General features: G+C 33.6%; 5 protein-coding genes across 6 annotated transcripts; all 5 read right to left on the reverse strand.

The window, feature by feature from the left end:
• Nucleotides 1-66: 66 nt before the first annotated feature.
• On the reverse strand, nucleotides 67-4,607 carry LOC135835200 (uncharacterized). The gene is made up of 5 exons (XM_065349364.1): nucleotides 3,858-4,607; nucleotides 3,205-3,492; nucleotides 2,576-2,764; nucleotides 2,080-2,247; nucleotides 67-1,815 (listed from the first exon to the last, which is right to left on the reverse strand). Exons 1-5 carry the CDS (start codon nucleotides 3,996-3,998, stop codon nucleotides 1,435-1,437), a joined length of 1,167 nt encoding a protein of 388 aa, XP_065205436.1. The 5' UTR covers nucleotides 3,999-4,607; the 3' UTR covers nucleotides 67-1,434.
• A 143-nt stretch (nucleotides 4,608-4,750) lies between these two features.
• Nucleotides 4,751-8,364, reverse strand: LOC135835201 (uncharacterized). The gene is made up of 5 exons (XM_065349365.1): nucleotides 8,207-8,364; nucleotides 7,553-7,837; nucleotides 6,242-6,466; nucleotides 5,910-6,077; nucleotides 4,751-5,527 (listed from the first exon to the last, which is right to left on the reverse strand). The coding sequence occupies exons 1-5, from the start codon at nucleotides 8,294-8,296 to the stop codon at nucleotides 5,150-5,152; spliced, it is 1,146 nt and encodes a 381-aa protein (XP_065205437.1). The 5' UTR covers nucleotides 8,297-8,364; the 3' UTR covers nucleotides 4,751-5,149.
• A 571-nt stretch (nucleotides 8,365-8,935) lies between these two features.
• Nucleotides 8,936-12,068, reverse strand: LOC135835207 (uncharacterized). The gene is made up of 5 exons (XM_065349374.1): nucleotides 11,917-12,068; nucleotides 11,331-11,627; nucleotides 10,302-10,508; nucleotides 9,504-9,668; nucleotides 8,936-9,392 (listed from the first exon to the last, which is right to left on the reverse strand). The coding sequence occupies exons 1-5, from the start codon at nucleotides 12,010-12,012 to the stop codon at nucleotides 9,015-9,017; spliced, it is 1,143 nt and encodes a 380-aa protein (XP_065205446.1). The 5' UTR covers nucleotides 12,013-12,068; the 3' UTR covers nucleotides 8,936-9,014.
• A 348-nt stretch (nucleotides 12,069-12,416) lies between these two features.
• Nucleotides 12,417-14,850, reverse strand: LOC135835206 (uncharacterized). Its single transcript, XM_065349372.1, has 5 exons — nucleotides 14,676-14,850; nucleotides 14,190-14,459; nucleotides 13,860-14,060; nucleotides 13,483-13,650; nucleotides 12,417-13,227 (listed from the first exon to the last, which is right to left on the reverse strand). The coding sequence occupies exons 1-5, from the start codon at nucleotides 14,751-14,753 to the stop codon at nucleotides 12,877-12,879; spliced, it is 1,068 nt and encodes a 355-aa protein (XP_065205444.1). The 5' UTR covers nucleotides 14,754-14,850; the 3' UTR covers nucleotides 12,417-12,876.
• A 199-nt stretch (nucleotides 14,851-15,049) lies between these two features.
• On the reverse strand, nucleotides 15,050-21,109 carry LOC135835205 (uncharacterized). Of its 2 annotated transcripts, none has more exons than XM_065349371.1 (5): nucleotides 20,956-21,109; nucleotides 17,702-17,983; nucleotides 16,945-17,112; nucleotides 16,617-16,784; nucleotides 15,050-16,233 (listed from the first exon to the last, which is right to left on the reverse strand). In XM_065349371.1, the coding sequence occupies exons 1-5, from the start codon at nucleotides 21,043-21,045 to the stop codon at nucleotides 15,874-15,876; spliced, it is 1,068 nt and encodes a 355-aa protein (XP_065205443.1). In that variant the 5' UTR covers nucleotides 21,046-21,109; the 3' UTR covers nucleotides 15,050-15,873. The 2 variants fall into 2 exon arrangements, with proteins under 2 accessions (XP_065205443.1, XP_065205442.1); XM_065349370.1 differs by having other exon boundaries at nucleotides 15,052-16,233; nucleotides 16,945-17,115.
• Nucleotides 21,110-21,443: the final 334 nt, after the last annotated feature.

Here is a 21,443-nt window from a genome sequence, read left to right on the forward strand (position 1 = left end):
CAGGAAGTGTGTTGTATGATTACAGTTCAGTTAGCAAGTTTTCGATAAATGAAAAATTAATTTTCAGTGAGAAATTATTATTTTTCTAGAATAATTACAGAATAAATTTGTTATGTATTTTTCCCCTCAGCGTTTTCCACCGCGTATGTTTTGTTGAGCAAAAGTCTCATATTGGCAATCATCGATCGTGCCCAAAGTATTGTGTTTTCGAAAAGGTTTTTGCACGAATACATGGTGTGTAATTATGGAAGTTCTTCATGACGTATTGTACTCCTGTGTACGGAAAAAAGTCTTACAGCAGTAGTCAGAATTCTGCATTTTTCAATAGATTCAATGAGAATTGCTTATAAATTCACGACTGTCTCAAAATTTACAGCCCACAGTAAAGAAAAATCAAATTCAAGTACAGTAAGCGCCGCTTATTATCATTGCGGTTATTAGAATAATTCGCTTAATAGAATGGAAAGTCATTGGGACGGAACGGTTGTATCTTTTTACATTGATAGAATTTCGCTTTATGTGGTAATCGAAGGTGAATGAAGTCGGTTAATGGAATTGGAAATTTTTCAAAAATCAATGAAATAAGAATACTTTTTGTCAAAAAAACAAACAAACAAACAAACAAAAAGTCTCGTTTTTTAACTGAAAAATTGGAAAAAATCTCCCATTTTCAACGAAAATTGCAAAAAAGTAGTTTCCTGCCAATTATTGCAAAAAAAACTTGTTTTCTGCTAAAATTGTCAAATTTTTCTGCTTTTTGAAAAAAAATCCAAGTCCCATTTTTTTCTAAAAATTGTTCAAAGATCTGCATTTTCAAAAAATTATCAAAAAATCCATCTTTTTAGTTCTTGTTTTCCCTTGAAATAGCCAAAAATTGCAACAAAAAAAATGTCATTCTTTCACTTAAAAAATGCAAAAAACTTCTCACATTTTTCGAAAAAAAATTATGAAGAAGTGTCATTACTTTCCCAGTAATTAAAAGTAGGTACAATGTTTTTGCCAATAAAAATCTGCTTTTTGCCAAAATTGTCATTCTTGCTTTTTGCCGGCATTTTCCCACCCTTTTATACGTTTTTAAGTAAGTACCATTATGAACATTTAGTTCAATAAATCATCTTTTTTTTATTCTTCGTTTATTGGAATAATTCGGTTAATAGAATAGCAACCACTCGGTCCCAACCCGATCATATTAAGCGGCGCTTACTGTACATTTCATTTCACGTTTCTTTAAAAGGCAACTTTGTCGTGGTGGCTGAAACACTCTCAAATTTATAGAGGTGAGTAGAGTAAAATCTGAAAAATATTCTCAAATCTTTAGGTTCCTTCTTGTCTTTGTAGAGATGAGATACTGGTTGGGCGAGGGTGAAATCTGATTGTTAGAAACCCTGTAACTCGAGGTAGGTACTCAAGGTCCGTATATATGTACATTGGGTGCTAATTGTCCCCTGTCAACACACCGACTTGTTGGTTATCGATTAGTCCAATTGCAGCCAAAATGTGAACCATATCTTGAAGATGTTGGTGTTTCATTATTTTCATTACCATTTTCTCGCATTCGGAGTCTTCTTGAGACACACACTCCAATAATTTAGTGGTAAAATTGTAATATTCTGCTAACATTTTGCAGAATAGTGCTATTGGGTATCCTCTTTTCGTTGCCTCTTTTTTCAGTATATTCACTGTCTCTTTATCGGTCTGCTTGAATACTGTCGTCCACATTGTATACCTGAGTTGAATCTCTTCGATGTCTCTTTCGTGGAGAAGCCAGAGTGGTACGGTTGCACTTTCGGGTAATGGGTTTCGTGAATTGGATTCCTGAAAATTATGAAAAAATAACTTGTATGTATTCAAGGAGCTTCGAAATGGAAGAAGCTGTGAGCAACGATATGTGGCTCACTTGAGGCTATTTTTTTTTTTACAGAACTTGATAATTTTATTATTTAATCGTGGAATTTTCAGCCAAAAATTCGAAACTTTTGCATTAGTAGGTAGCTAAGTGTAAGTACCTACCTACTACACAGCTACCCAACGATGGCATCCCTGTACTTACTTATACATGAATTATTTGATTTTACTCACCGACTGCATGTTATCTTCTGAGATACCATTATTCGATCTTGGCATTTCTTTCAATTCATCTTGTACCATTAAGGAAAATCTGCGAAGTTTCTCCAATTCGTCACATTCCTGATCAATATCCAATTTCAGCAACGGTTCTTCATCATTTACATCTTCATTCCAGCTCATCTGAGTCAAGTAAAATATACATGATGATTCGTATTGAAGTACCTACACTTTTCATTATAATTAGAACAAAACACATAAGAAATTACGATATTTCGTTCAAAGAATCAGTTTTAATTGACAACCTTCCCTGCTCCAATTTTAATTTATATAATCACTCTCACTAAATAAGTACCTATTGAAATACTCTGTTTTGAAAATCATCACTTTTAAACATGTATAGGTAACTATAGGATTTATCTCTCTGTCCTGTTCAAAATGAAATCCTTCGTCCCCAGCCTCGCAGCCTCTCTAGTGAAGATTATTCACTCACTTGTACAGGTATACGTACTTCTTTGGAATCATCATGTGAAAATTGGCTTAGGGCGTTCAATGCACCATCATCAGCTGATGATCCGGTGATATCTTTACTGATTGCGTATAATTTCGATTTCAAGTTTTTCAGTTGATTCAGCGATTTTTTCAGCTCTTCTATTAGCCCTTCATTCTCCAACGAAAGTAATAAATCGTCCAGTGTTTCCTATTAACGTTCATAATTTGTATTTGTAGGTAAATTGATGAAGAAATCGTTATAAAATTTACTGGGTGCGATTGTAAAAGATCTAAAACATTTTCCAGCCTTGGAAGTTTGATAGAAGAAGTTTCTTCTTATATTCTGATTTTAACTGACAGAATAATAAAAAGGGAGAATTTCAGAATTTGAGTAACATTTTTTTTGACGAGTTGAAGGAATGTGTAGAACAATGGAGAATGGGGAACGCTTAAGGGCGTATACGTTGGTGTGGATATTCCATGAAGGATGAATATTTTTAGGAAGGATGATGATCTTGAAAGTTCAGTTTTTTATGCTGGTAATTTTGAACTTTGTCAATTGTAATTTTACGATGCATCATTATTACGAGTGTGTAATACGTAGGTATCAAGTATATTTCGAAAACGGTTTTACGTTTTAATGCTTACCTGATTGTTTTCCTTCGCTAGTGATTTGCTTATCGAATGAAGCAAGATTTTAATATTATACATCATTTTATAAATTTGTCTGCTTGTATTTCCTTTCAGCTGAATTACTTCGTACATGTCATCGTAAAGCTGCATTGAAAGACGAACTTTGTGATATTTTACGAATATGTCCATTTTTGCGCCTCTTGTTACCACGTTATCAACCTCGGATGGAATAGTCGCATTTCTGTACTCATAAAATCCATTTTCGGTATCAATTTCATCCAAATTTTCTTTGATATTTTTAATCTAGAAAAAAAATAATACGAGTAGTTAATAGCGTAAATGATACCTATCAATGAGAGATCAGAGCATATGAATGTTTTTTGCGTAGGCTCATAGGCTGTCCCATATCATGTCCTAATGTTTTAACGAATTTAAAATTGCGTTGATTGGTAATCTTAACTTCAATTGTGCAAGATGTAGGTTAGGTAGTGAATAATATGTGTTCAAATTTTACGTACATAGTGTCCGAGGAATGGCTAAACAAACAATGTAGAATTTTGCAAATTCGAATGTGCAAATTTAAAATTGGTTGCAATATGGGTAGCTAAGGTACGTTTTGAATTTGCAGTATTTTGAAATGGCTCTATTTTATTGGTTTTTTTGCTCACCTGCGATGTATCTGATGAAGTAACTGTGTAAAATATGAATAACACTGTCAAAAAATGCACGATCTTGACATCCATAGCTGTATTTAAATTCAGTAGGTATGCGTTGACTTTCGATTGAGATTTATAGTTTTCATAGTGCATTTGAAAGACATCGATTTGGATTTATTTTGATCAAATATTTGCGTGATAAGATAAGATACTTTGAAATTCAGTTTTCATTTTGCATTTACAGGAAGTGTGTTGGATGATTACAGTTCAGTTAGCAAGTTTTCGATAAATGAAAAATTAATTTTCAGTGAGAAATGATCATTTTTTTAGAATAACTGCAGAATAAAAGTGGTGGGTGTATAATTACATGTTTTATCGAACAATAAGTCTTATTTTTTCTTTAAAAAATTTAATTTTTTTTTATTTTTTGCAAAAAATTATAAAATTTTTATTCTTTGTCCACGTGTAGTTTGCTGGAAAGTCTCGCTTTTTGACAAAAAATTACTTTATGTACCATGTCCGCCACAAAATTGACAATAATTCTTGTTTTTTACCGAAATGCCTAAAATGTTAGCTTTTTTTGCATAATATGTACTTAGGTAAAAATTTCCACTTCTTTATCAAAGATTGTCAAAAAAACGCTGCCTTTTTCCGAAATTCTCAGTCTCATTTTCTATCAAAAATAGCAAGAAGTCTTGTCTTTTGTCGAAATTTCCAAAATCTCTCATTTATTGCCAAAAACTGTCATTTTTTTCCATTGCTATAATTGTCGAAGTTTCGCTTTTTGCTTAAAATTGCAAAACTAGTCTTACTTTTTACTAACATCGAAGCTCTGCAGCCATTTTTCAACGGAAATCATTTCTTCTTTTCTTAATTTTTGCTTTCCAACGTTTTAAAAAAATCGATTTTGATACAGTTCTCTTTATTCTAAACGTATTATATAGTATCACTGACATGGTGGCTGAAACACTCTCAAATGTTGAGAGGTATAGGTACCTATTTTGAGATGGCAGGGAAGCTTGAAATCTTGAAAACATTCTCAATTCTTAAGGTACCTTCTGCCTTCATAAAGAGATAGGAGTAAGATGAAATCTGAGGAGCACTGTTCCCTACTGCAGAAATATTTATGTAAAAAGTCCTTCAAAAGTTCTGAATTTTCATTTGAATATTCCACTTATAAGACACTCTCGTTTGGCAATCTTCTGTGCAATTTTTCTTGAAATGTTCGCGAGTGCTTTTTTGACCGTTCAAACTTCAAAGGATTTTTAAATTAGATGCCTCGACATTTTGTCCAGTTATTTAATTCATGACTGCGACTGATCCATATTACTCGAGTAATATGGATCAGTCGCAGTCATGAAAATTTGAGCGGCTTTTTTGTAATATGACAGACCCCTCATCTCGGTTATCATTTCTATACATTCGGCATCCTCTTGCGATTCGCATTCTACTAATTTAGTGGCGAAGTTTTGACTTTCTGCTGTCAATTTGCAGAAAAGGTTCATCGAAAATCCGCCCTTCTTAATCGCTTGTTTCAGTACTTTCACTGGCTCTTCATGGGTCAGTTGGAGAATATTTGCACACCTAACGTAAGCCAGTTGGATTTCTTCAATGTCTTTTGCTTGGTGAAGCCAACGTGGTACAGTTATACTTTCGGAGATTGAGTCTGGTGTATTGGATCCCTGAAAATAAAATTATACGAGTATTTAAAAAAAAATTCTTGAAAACGTGATTAAAAATGATGAAAAGTTCAAATTTCAAAGAAATATTGTGTAATCATAAAAATCGAAGAAGCTGTAAGCATTGAAGTTGTGGCTCAACTGAAACTTGCGAGCCTGTACATCTCTTCAATTCTGAAGATCCACAATTTTACTATAGAAATTTTCTCACTTTATTGTATTCCCATAACTTTTTGGCATTTTTTACTACTATTAGATAGACAAATTTCTTCAATTCGCTGAATTTTCATTTTTTTAGTCAAAACTGAAATTTTTTGATCTTTTTATTTTCAATTTATTTCCCATTAGGTAGCAGATTGATGCACGAAGTATTGTGATTACTCACCGATTGTATGTTATCTTCCAAGCTACCATTATTCGCTCTTGGCATTTCATTCAGTTCATCTTGCACCATTAAAGAAGATCTGCGAAGTTTCTCCAATTCGTCACACTCCCGATCAATATCTAATTTCAGCAACGGTTCTTCATCATTTACGTCTTTATTCCAGTTCATCTGAGTCAAGCAAAAAGTACATGATAATTCGTATTGAAGAACCTAGGCACTTTTCATTATAGAAGTAGGGCAAAAGACAAGACATGAAGACAAGCAGGACGCTTGTTACTCAGTAACTTCTCAGTACTTCCCATTTGTAATGGATGTTACGAGTATTCACTCACTTGTAGAGGTACTTCTGCGCAATTTTCATGTGGACATTTGTTGAAGGCTTTCGCTACGCTGATGAGCGCTTCCGATAGGACGCGGGGATCCGATGATGCCATACATTTGCGATGAAACGGGAATAACAATTCATGTTCCAGGATTCTCATTTGTTTTAGTAATTTTTTCTGTTCATTTTTCAGTTCTTCATTCTCGACCGAACGTAATAATTCTTCCGTTGTTTCCTACGTACGTTCATGACAAAACTGTGATTTTAATTTTGAGTGGTTCGCAAAAAAAAATATTAGAGGATTTTTACCAAATAATTCTGAGTTGAGAAAGTCACTCTCAGAAAATTTTTAGCCCCAGGGGTGCCATAGAGGGGAATATGTGCCCTTAAAGAGAAGACATTTTTGAAGAAATCGTGGGTTTTTCGCTCCAACCAACACTCAACCTGCTTTGGAAAAAAAAATTCTTCGTCGATCTAGGGCATTGCCATCAAGATCGAAGATCCCTCTTAAGGTTCTACTGAGTGGTTTAAAATTTTCAAATCGCTTGTTTTTGGATGAAATCGTGTGGGAAATTGAAATGCAGTGGTGCCAATTTTTTTCCATTATTACCCAAAAAAAATTGAATGCCAAAAACTTTTAAAACTTTCTATGTACATTTTTTTCCTGAAATTTCCAATGATTACCAAAAAATGGCTCCACTGCATTCCAAAATGTTTTCCCAGTTTCAGAAATGATATCTACATAGTGTTTTGGCTTAATTAATGATAATGTGAAATATTAATTTTCAAAACACAAATTTACCCAAAAATAAACGATTTGAAAATTTTTAACCATTCAGTAGAACCCGAAAAGTGGTCGTGGATTTTAATGGTAATGACCTAGGTCGCGTAGTCTTTTGGAACTAGATCAATTTTTTCCTAAAACAGGTTAGGTAGGGGCCAGACTGGAAAACCACGATTTTATCAAAATGTCATGTCTTTGAGAACTCGTACTTCCCATTCAGTAGCGCCCCCCCCTGGTCTAAAAATTTTTCTTTGTGGCTTTCAACTCAGAATGTAAGTCTTCCATGATTAATCGTCCAACATTTTTAAATTTAAAATAATTCACTATTAAATTTATTATAATATCTATTGAGATTATTACAGCATTTTACAACCTTGAATCAAAAAAATGTCTGCTTCATTCTAATTTCAAACTCTGTGTATGTATTATAATTTATGGATAAAATAGAAGAGAATTGCAAAATTTAGGGGAGAATATTGTTCTCGACATGCTCAAAGATGAAGTGCATATTTGTGGAAAAGTTTGATCCATGCTTACCGGATTATTTTCCTTTGCTAACGATTTCTTAATCGAATAACGCAAGGTATCAATATCGTACATCATTTTAGCGATATATTTCGTTGTATTTGTTCTTAGTGTTAATATTTCACTGAGGTGGCCAATAATGAGATCTGCCAGACGCTGAAAGTGAAGTTTTACGTCCGATTTCGTTTTTTGCAGAATTATTAGTTTGTTGTATTTATCAACTTCTGCTAAAATTGTCGAATTTTTGTAATCATTTTCGGAGCCGGTTTTCATAATTTCTTCGACATCTCTCATAATCTGAAAAAATGAAAAAATAATGATAATCTTTGAAAGAGGAGGGAGAATGTTGAAATGAATTTTTGACCATGGAGTTGAATAGTACATTGAAAATTAAACAAAGCTCGCGATGCGATAAATTATTGCCGAATGTAACGTAACGTAAAGAGTTTGGGACAGATTTAGAATGAAAATGTTATTGGAAAAAAGTTATAAAATTGTATGTACATATAAAGGACTGAAAAGTTGATTTAATGAATAATTTTGCTGTGTACAAAGTGCACATTCGAAGTGGTTTGTGTGGGTAGAGGTGAGACACATATACCTAAGTATTGTACAGATTCGCAGGATTTTGAATTGGTATAGAAATTCGTTGATTTTTTTGCTCACCTGAGATATATCCGGAGGCAGCGAATGAGACGCTATCACCGGATGAAACGCGATCAATACTGTTGAAAAATACACGATCGTGAGCTTCATACTTAGCTATATTCAACTTCAGTAACTACTCATTGACTTTCGATTGAGATTTATACTTTTCCAAGTTCACTGCATTTGAAAGATATTCATTTGGATGTATTTTTATCAAATATTTTTATGATTAGATAAGATGTCTTCAAACTTATTTTTCATTTCCCATTCATAGGAACTTAGGAAGTACGTTGCATGATTATTAAAATTGTTTTTTTTTTAGAATATCTGTAGAACAAATAGGTACTTATGTATGTACATAATTTCCCTCTCAGCTTTTTCTCGATGTGGGTCTGAAAAATATTTTCAAATCTCTATAGGTACCTATATCTATGTATTTTTTGAATCAAGACAAGAGGAAGGGTAGAATTATTGAAAAAGACCTGAATTTTGGTTTTGAAGATTGGTTAACTTTTATTGAGGGTATTAAATCATCTCAACAGCTACTCGTAGATTGTTTGAGTAATTGCCTGCCTCAAGCAAGAATGTTTGAGCGAATTTGAAATATTCTCGGTGTGTTATCTCGCGTGTATCGTCAGGTTTTTGTAGAATACATTCTATTTCATTTCTCTTGAAAGATGTATTATCCAATGATAGGTACCTAGACCTACTACCTACTTTTTAAAACATTCAACTCCAATTTATTCTAGAAAATTATAATTTGAAAATTGAAATAAGTAGGTAGGTAATTTTATATCATTGATGCTTCGCTATTAATATAAAATAATTATAATTTGAAATCTTTGTTCAATGTAAGTTCTTCTCTTTTGGTGCCAGCAAAGAAAACCTTCGTAATTTTTATAAAATGTTCCCGGTTCATCATCTCATTAATTATTTCTTCGCATTCGGTGTCGTCTTTTGCTTTACATTCTAATGATTTACGAATAAGGTTGAGAAGTTCTGCTAACATTTTGCTGAAATAGTTTATGGATTGTCCACTTTTGATAATGTTTTCTTTCAGTTGTTTCGCTCGTTCTTTTTCGGGATTCGCAAATGTTGACATCCAATTGATGTAGTCTTCTTGAATTTCTTCGATGTCTTTTTCATTGAGAAGCCAAAGTGGTAAATCAGCTACTTCGGGTAATGCGTCTTGCGGTTTAGATTGCTAAAAATTATAATTTTTTTTGTAAATTTTGAGATGTATGAGGAGAAGAACTAAACAAAAGCGGGTATTATGGTGGTCTATTACGCACGATCTAAAAATGAAGTTACTCACTGATTTTTCATGATCTTCTGGAATCTCGTGTCTTAGCTTTGGCATCTCATTAAGTTCATCTTGTATAATTAAAGAAAATCGTCGAAGCTTCTCTAATTCGTCACACTCCAAATCAATGTCAAATTTCAGTAAGGGTTCTTCATTATTTGGGTCATTCCAACTCATCTGTGGCAAGCAAAATATGATAATCTGCATTCAAATCCGGAAAGATATAGAATTTTTGTGATATTCCTTCGAAAAAGGCAAAACCGATCAGGGGTTTATGAAGTTGTGAAAATTGAGCAGCTTCGTTATTGTAATCTGTTTTGGCTAATAAATCCTAACCAAAAGTAGGTAGAGGGGTGCTTGAGGTCTCACATAACTAGTATTGGATCACTCTTAAAATATCTACCCGTGACCGTTCTCATTTAGTGATATCCAACATTTCAGTGGTTCCCAAATCAAATTTGAACTTTTGTATTCCAAGTTTTCAAAGTCACGCATTCAAACGATGAATATTGTTAGTAAATGAATTTTGTAATCGAAAAATATTTCAGATAAAAAAGTTCCTGTGTAGATTTTTTTGGTCAAAGCAAGCATCGGATGATCGTGATCAATAGCACTCTGCCCCTTTTCCTCCAATTTTAAATTCATCATAACTTTCCACCAATTTATTCTTTGTTTTACTGCCTTGAACTATGGAATTGATTTGTATGCGTTCAGATCTTTGGAGATTTTATGGTTTCACTGTTTCTGTTCTGCCTTTGATTGAAGATTTCATCAAAATAAATCGTGATAATCAAAATTATAGTTTCTTACTTTTAATGGTACTTCTGTTGAATTTTCCTCCGGGCGTAAAATATTTCTTATAACTTTCGATACGTGATTAAAATGCGTTGGAGATTCAATTTCATCCTCCCATTCGGATAATTTTTGTTTCAGCTCTTCCAGTTGATTCAATGACTCGACTTGCTCATTCCATAGCTTATCATTCCACGCATGGCCTATTAAATCTTCCAGTGTTTCCTATTTACATTCGTTAAAACTTTATTGTATATTTTGTATACGATATAGGATTTTTGGTAAATTAAATTAGGACTTTTTAAGAAACACATGATATTATAATTTATAAGCGTGTGACTCGTACCTACTTGTGCAGAATACATCTCTCATTAATTGAGCTAAAACATCAAAAGATATCATTTCTGAAACAAGGGAAAATTTTGGAATGCAGAGGTGCCATTTTTCCGACAATGTTTGCAAATGTCTAAAAACCGAAAAAAATTATAAATTTTCGGCTATTTCCCTCTTTTTAAGGACCCATATCTCCCATCCAGAGGGTAAATTTCAATGCTAAAAATTTTTCTGAGATACTTTCAACTCAGAATGAATAAGGTATCCACTTAAGGTAATTACATCAGAATGCTCCAACGTTTTTTTTTTTTGTGATCTACCTCATTGGATCCTCAGAAAGATCAGGGAAAAATCTAAAATCACTTGAAGATCGAAGGATATAGTTTCAGAAACTGATTTTTTGCACTCTATTGTATTATTTTGGAACACAGTGGTTTTAATTTCCAAGCCACCGTTTCGACTTTTGAATTTGAAAAAAATGGAGAAACAGCCAAAAACTTTTCAGATTTCAAGGTGAAATAAATATCACAGAGTTCTAATTTTTTCTGGCAAAGAGATGACTGTAGAACAACGAAAATCTCAACAATGTAGAATAAAAACTGCTCGACATGTGTGGTGTTCAGATTTTCATTTGAGCTGAACGAAATGTTTGAAATTTGGAATTAAATGATCGTAGTACGCATATATTTATAAAAATGTGTAATACCTACGTACCGGATTTTGCGCCTTTTTCAATGACTTCTTCATCAAATATTTCATGTTTTCAATATCATACATCATTTTTGAGATTTGGTTCAATGTATTCTTTCTTGATTCTCGTATTTGCACCCGGTGGTCTATAAGACGTTCTAAAAAATCTAATTTGCAAGATCTTATTTTCTGTTGTTCTTCTAGTTCCAACAATTTGTCCATTTTGTTCATTAGAAAGAGAGTCTGGTTTTTGTATCGATGATTATCTTCATGCTCCGTATTACTTATCTCCGTCAGATTTTTTTTGAAATTTTTCGAGATCTGAAAAAAATATAAATAGGTACGTGGCATGTGTAAGGAAATTTAAGGACAGATTTCGAATTTTTTTAGCATACACATTATAATATAAATTCAGTTGGGCCTGGAAATTTACATTTGCGCAATATCTGTGCGGTTTTTATTAGTCAATGTTTCATGATTTTTTATTGAATAGGAGTTTTCACCAAACTGAAAACCCGAATAAAAGTATGCTGAATTTATTCACAGGACACTCGAAATGATTTGTTATGATATTGTAATTTTTTCAAGTAGCATGCTGATTTTTTCTCACCTGTGATTCATCTGAGGTAGCTGAGTGAATTACAAACAACGCTAACAGAAAATAATTCTTGGTCAAAGAATTCATAGCTGCATTCGAATTCATCATTATTAGGTAACTTTCGATTCAAATTGATAATTTTTCAAGCCCGAGTGTATTTGAAAGATAAGCTTGAATTCATTATTTTGATCACATGTTGGCGAGATAAGATAAGGTACTTTGAAATTCATTTTTTCATTTTGCACTCAATAGCGAGTTGATGTGACAGCTCAGCCAGCAAGTTTTAGATGTTTAGTCATGTGTAGACCTACTTAAATTGAAATTTTGTTAAAAGTCTCATTCGGTGAAAAATAATTCTTCTTGTGTAATAAAATGATTTTTCTTTATATGGTAGAAATATGTAGCTTCCTTTCACCTGCTTACAAAAAAAGACGAAAAGTTTTCATTTTGAAAGTTTTTTTCTGATAAATCTGACGTGGTCTAAAAAAATAAGAATTTCAAAAAAGTCGATGAAAAATGTCTAATTTATATGTATTTTAAGCAGGTCAATTTCTACAAAGTTGTCAAATCTTTAAAATTTTTAGACTTAATAAAGAAGCGATTTATCCGACTTTTTTGGAACTTAAATGACACATTTTTTAAAGGTTTCGCCCTCGCTTCGCTTGGGTTATTTAAATACGTATGCATAGTTTTTCTATTTCTGAATTTCTGCACATGGAAAATGGGTAAAACAAATCGATTTGAGTACATTTTTTATTTCACGTTTGAAATGGCAGCAACACTATCGTGATGGCTAAAACACTCTCAAATTTATAGAGGTGAGTAGAGAGTAAAATCTGAAAAATATCCTCAAATCTCAAGGATCCTTCTTGCCATTGTAGAGTCCGTAGGTACTTATGTGCCTATCTTATTATGTAATCTACATTGGGCGACATTTTTGTGCCTCGACATAGTACGATGACCTGTTGATTGTTAGATATCGAGTAGTCCAATCGTAGTCATAATTTGAACCATATCTTGAAAATGTTGATGATTTATTATTTCCAATACCATTTTGTGGCATTCGGAGTCTTCTTGCGACGCACACTCCAATAATTTAGTCGTAAAATTGTAATATTCTGCTAAAATTTTGCAGAAGTGTGCCATTGAGTATCCTCTATTCGTAATCTCTTTTTTCATGATATTCACTTCCTCTTTATCAGTCTGCTGGAATATTGAAGTCCACGTTACGTACTGGAGTTGAATCTCTTCGATGTCTTTTTCATGGAGAAACCAGATTGGTACAGTCGCACTTTCGGGTAATGAGTTTCGTGAATTGGATTCCTGAAAATCATGAAAAATTGACTTATACGTACCTATTCAAGGAGCTGTGGGCAACGACGTTGTGGCTCACTTGAGACTATTTTTTCACAGAATTTTTTGATTGAATATTTTCATTATTTAATCGTGGAATTTTTCAGCCAAAAACTCGAAACTTTGCATTAGTAGGTACTAGGTAGCTAGGTATAGACCCACTATACCCACCTTCCTATACCTATGGCATCCCTGTACTCACACAAATTATTTGATTTTACTCACCGACTGCATGTTATCTTCTGAGATACCATTATTCGATCTTGGCATTTCTTTCAATTCATCTTGTACCATTAAGGAAAATCTGCGAAGTTTCTCCAATTCGTCACACTCCCGATCAATATCGAATTTCAGCAACGCTTCTTCATCATTTATGTCTTTATTCCAGCTCATCTGAGTCAAGTAAAATATACATGATACCTACGTAATTCGTATTGGAGTATCTACTTATCATTAGAATTAGAACAAAACACAAGTACGATGTTTCGTTCAAAGAATCACTAATTTGTATAGGTAAGTGGTTGCATCTCTCTCTCTATGTTCATTCAAAATCAAATCCTTCGTCCCCTGCAGCCTCACTATAGTGGTGCTTATTCACTCACTTGTACAGGTACTTCTGTGGAATCGTCATGTGAAAATTGTTTTAGGGCTTTCGATACACCATTATGAATCGTTGATCGGGTATAATCTTCAGTGATTGCGTATAATTTCAATTTCAGGTTTTTCAGTTGATTCAGCGATTTTTCCAGTTCTTTTATTATCCCTTGATTCTCGACCGAAAGAAATAAATCGTCCAGTGTTTCCTGCATACAAACATTCGTAATTTGTATTTGTAGGTGAATTGATAAAGAAATGACATCAGACATGAAAGATTTATAAACATTTTCCAGCCTTGTAATGCTGTTCCATGTTTTGAAATGTTTAATTCTTACCGGATTGTTTTCCTTCGCTAGTGATTTTCTAACCGAGTAAAGCAAGGTTTCAATATCATATATCATTTTAGAATTTTGTTTGCTTGTATTTAATCTCAGCTGAGTTATTTCATTTAGGTCATTGTAAAGCTGAATTGAAAGGCGAAGTTTGTAATCTGTTATGTCCATTTTTTCGCCTTTCTCTACTGTTGATAGAATAGTCGCATTTTCGTACACATCAAGTCCATTTTCGATATCGATTTTTTCCAAATTTTCTTTGACATTTTTAATCTATTAAAAAATATGTTAAGAACATAAATGATATTAATAAGAGCGTACCTATTATCAATGTTTTTTGCGTAGGGTGGTAGGCTCATAGACTGCCCCATACTCTGTACCAATGTTTAATGAATTTAAAATTGGTTGCTATATGGGTAGGCTAGGGGTAGGTACCTTTTGAATCCGCAGTATTTTGAAATGGCTCTATTTATTTATTTTTTTGCTCACCTGTGATGTATCATCTGATGAAGTAACCGAGTGAAATATGAATAAAACTGTCGAAAAATGCACGATCTTGACATCCATAGCTGTGTTTTAAATTCAGCATGCATTGACTTTCGATTGAGATTCATAATTTCAAAGTTTAGTGCATTTGAAAGATATCGATTTGGATTTATTTTGATCAAATATTTGCCTGATAAGATAAGATTCTTGGAAATTCATTTTTCATTTTGCATTTACAGGAAGTGTATTGGATGATTACAGTTCAGTTAGGTAGCAAGTTTTCGATAAATGAAAAATTAATTTTCAGTGAGAAATGATTATTTTTTTCAGAGTAACTGTAGAATAAAATTATTATTTTCCCCTCAGCGTTTTTCACCATTTGTTTACTTGAGCCTTGCCAAAAAAATGTATTTAAAAATTGTTTTATTTTCTGCGAAAAAATCCAAAAATTCTCATTCTTTGCCCAACATGTATGTAGTTAGCTGAAAAGGCTCGCGTTTTGGCAGTAAATTACTCTAGGTAGGTACCACTCTTTTGCCCGCAGTTGCCAACAAGTTTTTTTGATTTTTGCCAAAAATTGACCTTAATTCTTGCTTTTTACCGAAGATTGTCAAAAAACGCTGTCTTTTTCTGAAATTCTCCAAAGTCTCATTTTCTGTCAAAAATGGCAAGAGGGCTTGTCTTTTGTCGAAATTTCCAAAATTTCTCGTTTATTGTCAAAAATTCTCACTTTTTTGCCATTGCCCTAATTTTCAAAGTTTCGCTTTTTGCTTAAAATTGCCAAAAAAAAAAAAAAAAAAAGGTCTTGCTTTCAACTCACATCGAAGCCCTTTCTGAATTTTTGTTGTCCAACATTTAAAAAAATTGATTTATTAGTTACATTTTACTTTATTTTAAAAGTAGTATCACCAACATGGTCGCTAAAACACCCTCAAATGTTTAGAGGTAGGTATTTTGAGATGGCAGAGAAGAGTGAAATCTTGAAAACATTCTCAATTCTTAATTGGTACCTTCTACTTTCATATAGAGGTAGGAGCCCTTCAAAAGTTCTGCATTTTCACTTGAACGTTCCACTTATAAGACACTCTCGTTTGGCAATCCTCTGTTTCATTTTTCTTAAAATATTCGCGAGTGCTTTTTTGGACGTTCAAAGGGTTTTCAAATTAGATGCCTCGACATTACGTCCAGTTATTTGAATTGATTAGGAGAAATATGGATCAGTCGCAGTCATGAAAATTTGTGTGGTTTCTTTGTAATATGACAGATCCCTCATCTCGTGTACCATTTCTATACATTCGGCATCCTCTTGCGATTCACATTCTACTAATTTAGTGGCGAAGTTTTGATTTTCTGCTGACAATTTGCAGTAAAGGTTCATCGAAAATCCGCCCTTCTTAATCGCCTGTTTCAGTACTTTCACTGGCTCATGATGGGTCTGTTGGAGAAGTTTTGTACACTCAACGTACGCCAGTTGAATTTCTTCAATGTCTTTTGCTTGGTGAAGCCAAAGTGGTACATTTACAGTTGTACTTTTGGGGAATGAGTCTGGTGTATTGGATCCCTGAAAATAAAATTATAGGAGTACTTATTTTTTAAAAAAATCTTAAAAACGTGATTAAAAATGCTGAAAAGTTCACATTTGTCAAAAAACAAACAGAGTGGGTCCCTTGAAAAATTATTGTGTTATCTTCAAAATCGAAGAAGCTGTGACCATTGAAGTTGTGGCTCAATTGAAACTTGCGAGCTTGTACATCTCTTCAATCCTGAAGATCGACAATTTTACTATACTGCATATATAGAACTTTTCTCACTTTATTGCATTCCCATAACTTTTTGACATTTTCTACCACTTTTAATATGACAAATTTTTTCTTCAATTCGCTGAATTTTCATTTTTTATTCAATCATTAGATGATGTACTTACGAAGTATTGTGATTACTCACCGATTGCATGTTATCTTCTGAGATACCATTATTCGATCTTGGCATTTCTTTCAGTTCATCTTGCACCATTAAGGAAAATCTGCGAATTTTCTGCAATTCGTTACACTCGCGATCAATATCTAATTTCAGCAACGGTTCTTCATCATTTACGTCTTTATTCCAGCTCATCTGAGTCAAGCAAAAAGTACATGATAATTCGTATTGAGGTACCTACTTTTATTATAGAAGTAGGGCAAAATACAAGACATGGAGACAAGCAAGACTCTTGTTGCTCAGTACCTTCTCAGTACAGTACCACTTTTAATGGAAGTTTCGAGTATTCACTCACTTGTGGAGGTACTTCTGCCCAATTTTCTTGTCGAAATTCGATGAAGGCTTTCCCTACGCCAATGAGCGCTTCCGTTAGGTCGCGGGGATCCGATGATGCCATACATTTGCGATGAAACGGGTATAATAATTTATGTTCTAAGATTTGAATTTGTTTTGACAATTTTTTCTTCTGAAAAATATTTCATATTAAACCGAAATATCGAAAGATATCGATTCGGGAACTGATGATGGATTGAAATGCAGTGATGCCAATTTTTTGCCATTATTCCCCAAAAAAATTAAATGCTAAAAATTTTACAAACTTTCTAGATTTTTTTATTTTGAAATTTCCAATGATGAGCCCAAAAAATGGTTCCACTGCATTCCAAAAGATTTTCCAGTTTTAGAAAGATACATACATAATGTTTTGACCTAATTAATACCTATGATAAAAAGTTTTCAAAACACGAATTTACCCAAAAATGTACGATTTGCAAATTTTCAACCACTGAGTAGAACCCCAAAAGTGGTCGTGGATTTTAGTGGTATGACGTAGGTCGACGTATTCTCTTGAAACTGGGTCATTTTTCACAAAACCGGTTAGGTAGAGGCCAGAATGAGAAACTACGATTTTATCAAAAATGTCACGAGATGATTTTGAAAATTGAGTTTTTTGTTTTTTTGTGTTGATGATTTAGAGCTATGTCAATTGAAATTTCACGATGTATTATTATTACGAGTGCGCAGATTTGTAGAAAAGTTTGATCTATGCTTACCGGATTATTTTCATTTGCTATTGATTTCTTAAACGAATAGCGGAAGGTATCAATATCGTACATCATTTTAGCGATATATTTCGTTGTATTTGTTCTCAATGTCGATATTTCACGGATGTTGCCTATAATGAGATTTGACAGACGCCGTAAGTGAGGTTTTAAGTCCGTTTTTGTTTTTTGCAATACTATTAGTTTGTGATATTTGTCCACTCCTGATAGAATTGTCGCATTTTTGTAATCATCGGGGTCGGTTTCCATAATGTCTTTGACATAGCTCATAATCTGAAAAAAAAATGAAAAAATAACTATGATAAAAAAATAATGATAATCGTTGAAAAAGGAGGGAGAATGTTGAAATGAAGTTTTGACCATGGAGTTGAGTAGGTAAGTAGTACATTGAAAATTAAACAAAGCTTGATGCGATAAATTTTTGCCAAACGTACCGAATTTAAAGAGTTTTAGAGAGCAGATTTAGAATGAAAATGTCATTGGAAAAAGGTTGAAAAATTGTACATGTAGGTGGATGATTCTCAAAAAAAGGTAAAAATCGTGTACATGGCAAATTTCTCAACGGTTTTAGCCTGATTTTTTTTTTGTCCATTCAAGGATCACCCCCCACGCATTTCACATGGTATTGAGATTTTTAGCCCCTCCTTTCATTGGTGTACATTCGATTTTATACCCCAAATGTCCTTCGACTTGGCTGTCACACGCCATGTTTTTGAAATTGAATGCTATAAAGTGTCATGAACTTCTTTTTTTTTTGGAAAAATTGACACATTCTCATTATCATAGAACACGAAGGTCCATTATTGTGCAAATTGCAATTGCAATAAGTCCATAGGAAGCTCACATTTCACATTTGAAAACTGTCACACACTTTTTGCGCAAATTTTAGAGCAATTTTCAATTATTTTTGGTAGCTTTCCAATCCAACATTTTTTTCTGGTGAGTGGCTGCACTGGTTCATTGTTCTCATATATTATAAATGTTACCCCGCACCGTTTTTTATAAAAAACTACATTATAGCTCGTTCTGATTGTACTTATCTGTGAAGTTTTGATATTTCGCAAAATCTGTGTCCTTCGGCTTGCGTTTTCATTTACTCTAATGAACTCGCCAAAAACGATAAGTGAGAAAGGGAAGTTATTCTACATGATAAATAAACATTTATTACGTGTTTAAAATCAAATAATGTCCAGTTAGTATAAGACTAGAAACGAAAAAACGTTGAGATTGTCCTTCGGCTTGTACAGTGTTCATTTGTCCTTCGACTTGGCCAAATTTCAGACAGCTGTACTTTTATCGCGCTAGTCGACATACTACACGATAATATTAGCAAAATTTGACATTTTACCCCTCCCTACGCCTCACCATCAACCCTACCAAAAAAATAAGTCCATATTCGAACTCTGCAGCCTCAAAAACATTAATCGACATACACACGATAATATAAGCAAAATTTGACATTTTCTCCCTCCCCACGCCTCACAGTGGGCTGTGAGCACCCTCAAAACGGGCGTAATTCAAAAACTTACAATGAACCCTAAAAAAATGGTACAATGATATCCTCCCTTATGTTTTTGGGGTCGCAGAATACGAATTTGACAATATTTTTTTTGTAAGGGTGGGGGTGAGGGGGTGAGGGGAACGAAAAATTCAAAATTTGACTATAATGATGGGTGATGTGTCGAAATGTATGTTTTTGAGGGTGTAGATCACGAATCTGACAATATTTTTTTCATAGGGGGTCAATGGTGGGGGCTGAGGGGGTGAAAATGTTTAAAAATTCAAAATTTGACTATAATGATGTGTGATATGTCGAAATGTATGTTTTCGAGGTTGTAGATCACGAATTTGACAATATTTATTTCGTAGGGGTGAATGGTGGGGGATGAAGGGGGTGAAAAATTCAAATTTTGACCATAATGATGTGTGATATATCGAATTGTATGTTTTTGAGGGTGTAGATCACGAATTTGACAATATTTTTTTCGTGGGGGTGAATGGTGGGGGATGAGGGGGGTAAAAACGGTGAAAAATTCAAAATTTGACCATAATTACGTGTGATATGTCAAAATGTACGTTTTCGAGGGTGTAGAAGGGGTGAAGGGTGGGGGATGAAGAATTTTCTGGGGGAGCCGTCAAAGTCCCTGTAAGAAAAAATTTGTCACATTTTAACGAAATTCACCAAGATTTTTCACTATAATCGACTGTGGAGGTCGTGGGGGCACTTTAGGGCAAAAATGGCAATCAACATCTTGAAATACACTATCTTAAGTATTACCAGCCACTGGAATTTCCCGTGCATCTACGTGCAAAAATTTTTTCTATTCCTATTTATGCAGCAGAGTAGGCAAAAAACGGAGTTTCAACGTAAATTATACCTCTATAATTACTTTATAACAACTAAAATCGAGTAAATTGATGAAAATTACTCACTTTTAGTTGAATTATTCATATTCGGTACATTTCGACATATCACACATCATTATAGTCAAATTTTGAATTTTTCACCGTTTTCACCCCCTTCAGCCCCCACCATTGACCCCTATGAAAAAAATATTGTCAGATTCGTGATCTACACCCTCAAAAACATACATTTCGACATATCACACATCATTATAGTCAAATTTTGAATTTTTCGCTCCCCTCACCCCCTCACCCCCCACCCCTACAAAAAAAATATTGTCAAATTCGTATTCTGCGACCCCAAAAACATAAGGGAGGATATCATTGTACCATTTTTTTAGGGTTCATTGTAAGTTTTTGAATTACGCCCGTTTTGAGGGTGCTCACAGCCCACTGTGCGCCTCCCCCTCCGCCTCTACAAAAAAAAATAACTCCAGATTCGAATTCTACGACCTCGAAAACATATCAATTGACATATTACACATCGGTGAGGGTCGAATCCTAATTATCGCCGTTTTAGGGTGGCAGGGCCCACAGTGGGGGGGATTGAATTGGGGCTAACACTAGAAAAGGGATCTGGGACACCTATACAAATGATTCCCACTTGAAATTTTCCAAAAAAAATGATTTTTGTTTTTCAAAATTATGCACATCAAAATTGACCTTTTTTTTGAGAATTACCCAGTATAAAGGACTGAAAAGTTGATTAAATGAATAATTTTTGCTGTGTACATTCTGTACAGAGTGCACTTTCAAAATGGTTTGTATGAGTAGAGCTACCTAAGTATTGTACAGATTCGCAGGATTTTGAATTCATACGATTCGTTGATTTTTTTGCTCACCTGACATGCAGCTAAAGACAGCGAATGAGACGCTATCACCGGATGAAACGCGATCAATACTGTTGAAAAATACAGGATCGTGAGCTTCATACTTAGCTATATTCAAGTTCAGTAACTACTCATTGACTTTCGATTGAGATTTATACTTTTCCAAGTTCGCTGCATTTGAAAGATACCCATTTGGGTGTATTTTTATCAACTATTTTTATGATTAGATAAGATGTCTTCAAACTTACTTTTCATTTCCCATTCAATATTCATAAGAAGTACATAAGTTGTAGGTACCTATATGATTAATAAAATTATTTCATTTTTCTCTCAACTTATTCTCGAGGTGGATCTGAAAATTTTTCAAATCTCAATGTGCATTTTTTGAATAAAGACGAGAGTAAGGATAGAAATATTGAAAAAAGTCCTGAATTTTGGTTTGGAGATTGGTTTGATTATCTCCTCCTGTTTTATTTTTTTGAAAAAAAAAAAAATCTAGA

The sequence above is a fragment of the Planococcus citri genome, chromosome 2, assembly GCF_950023065.1.
Source record: "Planococcus citri chromosome 2, ihPlaCitr1.1, whole genome shotgun sequence".
NCBI classification, from domain to species: domain Eukaryota; kingdom Metazoa; phylum Arthropoda; class Insecta; order Hemiptera; family Pseudococcidae; genus Planococcus; species Planococcus citri.

Excerpts from the sequence above, each read along its gene's own strand:
- LOC135835200 (XM_065349364.1), bottom strand. The coding sequence starts at position 3,998 with ATGCACTATGAAAACTATAAATCTCAATCGAAAGTCAACGCATACCTA. Across the intron at positions 3,493-3,857 it reads CTTCATCAGATACATCGCAG|ATTAAAAATATCAAAGAAAA; the intron begins GTGAGCAAAAAA and ends TTTTTTTTCTAG. Across the intron at positions 2,765-3,204 it reads TAGCGAAGGAAAACAATCAG|GAAACACTGGACGATTTATT; the intron begins GTAAGCATTAAA and ends GAACGTTAATAG.
- LOC135835201 (XM_065349365.1), bottom strand. The coding sequence starts at position 8,296 with ATGAAGCTCACGATCGTGTATTTTTCAACAGTATTGATCGCGTTTCAT. Across the intron at positions 6,467-7,552 it reads TAGCAAAGGAAAATAATCCG|GAAACAACGGAAGAATTATT; the intron begins GTAAGCATGGAT and ends GAACGTACGTAG. Across the intron at positions 6,078-6,241 it reads GCGCAGAAGTACCTCTACAA|ATGAACTGGAATAAAGACGT; the intron begins GTGAGTGAATAC and ends TGCTTGACTCAG.
- LOC135835207 (XM_065349374.1), bottom strand. The coding sequence starts at position 12,012 with ATGATGAATTCGAATGCAGCTATGAATTCTTTGACCAAGAATTATTTT. Across the intron at positions 10,509-11,330 it reads TGAAAAAGGCGCAAAATCCG|GAAACACTGGAAGATTTAAT; the intron begins GTACGTAGGTAT and ends GAATGTAAATAG. Across the intron at positions 9,393-9,503 it reads CAGAAGATCATGAAAAATCA|CAATCTAAACCGCAAGACGC; the intron begins GTGAGTAACTTC and ends TATAATTTTTAG.
- LOC135835206 (XM_065349372.1), bottom strand. The coding sequence starts at position 14,753 with ATGGATGTCAAGATCGTGCATTTTTCGACAGTTTTATTCATATTTCAC. Across the intron at positions 14,460-14,675 it reads CATCAGATGATACATCACAG|ATTAAAAATGTCAAAGAAAA; the intron begins GTGAGCAAAAAA and ends ATTTTTTAATAG. Across the intron at positions 13,228-13,482 it reads CAGAAGATAACATGCAGTCG|GAATCCAATTCACGAAACTC; the intron begins GTGAGTAAAATC and ends CATGATTTTCAG.
- LOC135835205 (XM_065349370.1), bottom strand. The coding sequence starts at position 21,045 with ATGAAGCTCACGATCCTGTATTTTTCAACAGTATTGATCGCGTTTCAT. Across the intron at positions 17,984-20,955 it reads TGTCTTTAGCTGCATGTCAG|ATTATGAGCTATGTCAAAGA; the intron begins GTGAGCAAAAAA and ends TTTTTTTTTCAG. Across the intron at positions 16,234-16,616 it reads CAGAAGATAACATGCAATCG|GGATCCAATACACCAGACTC; the intron begins GTGAGTAATCAC and ends TTTTATTTTCAG.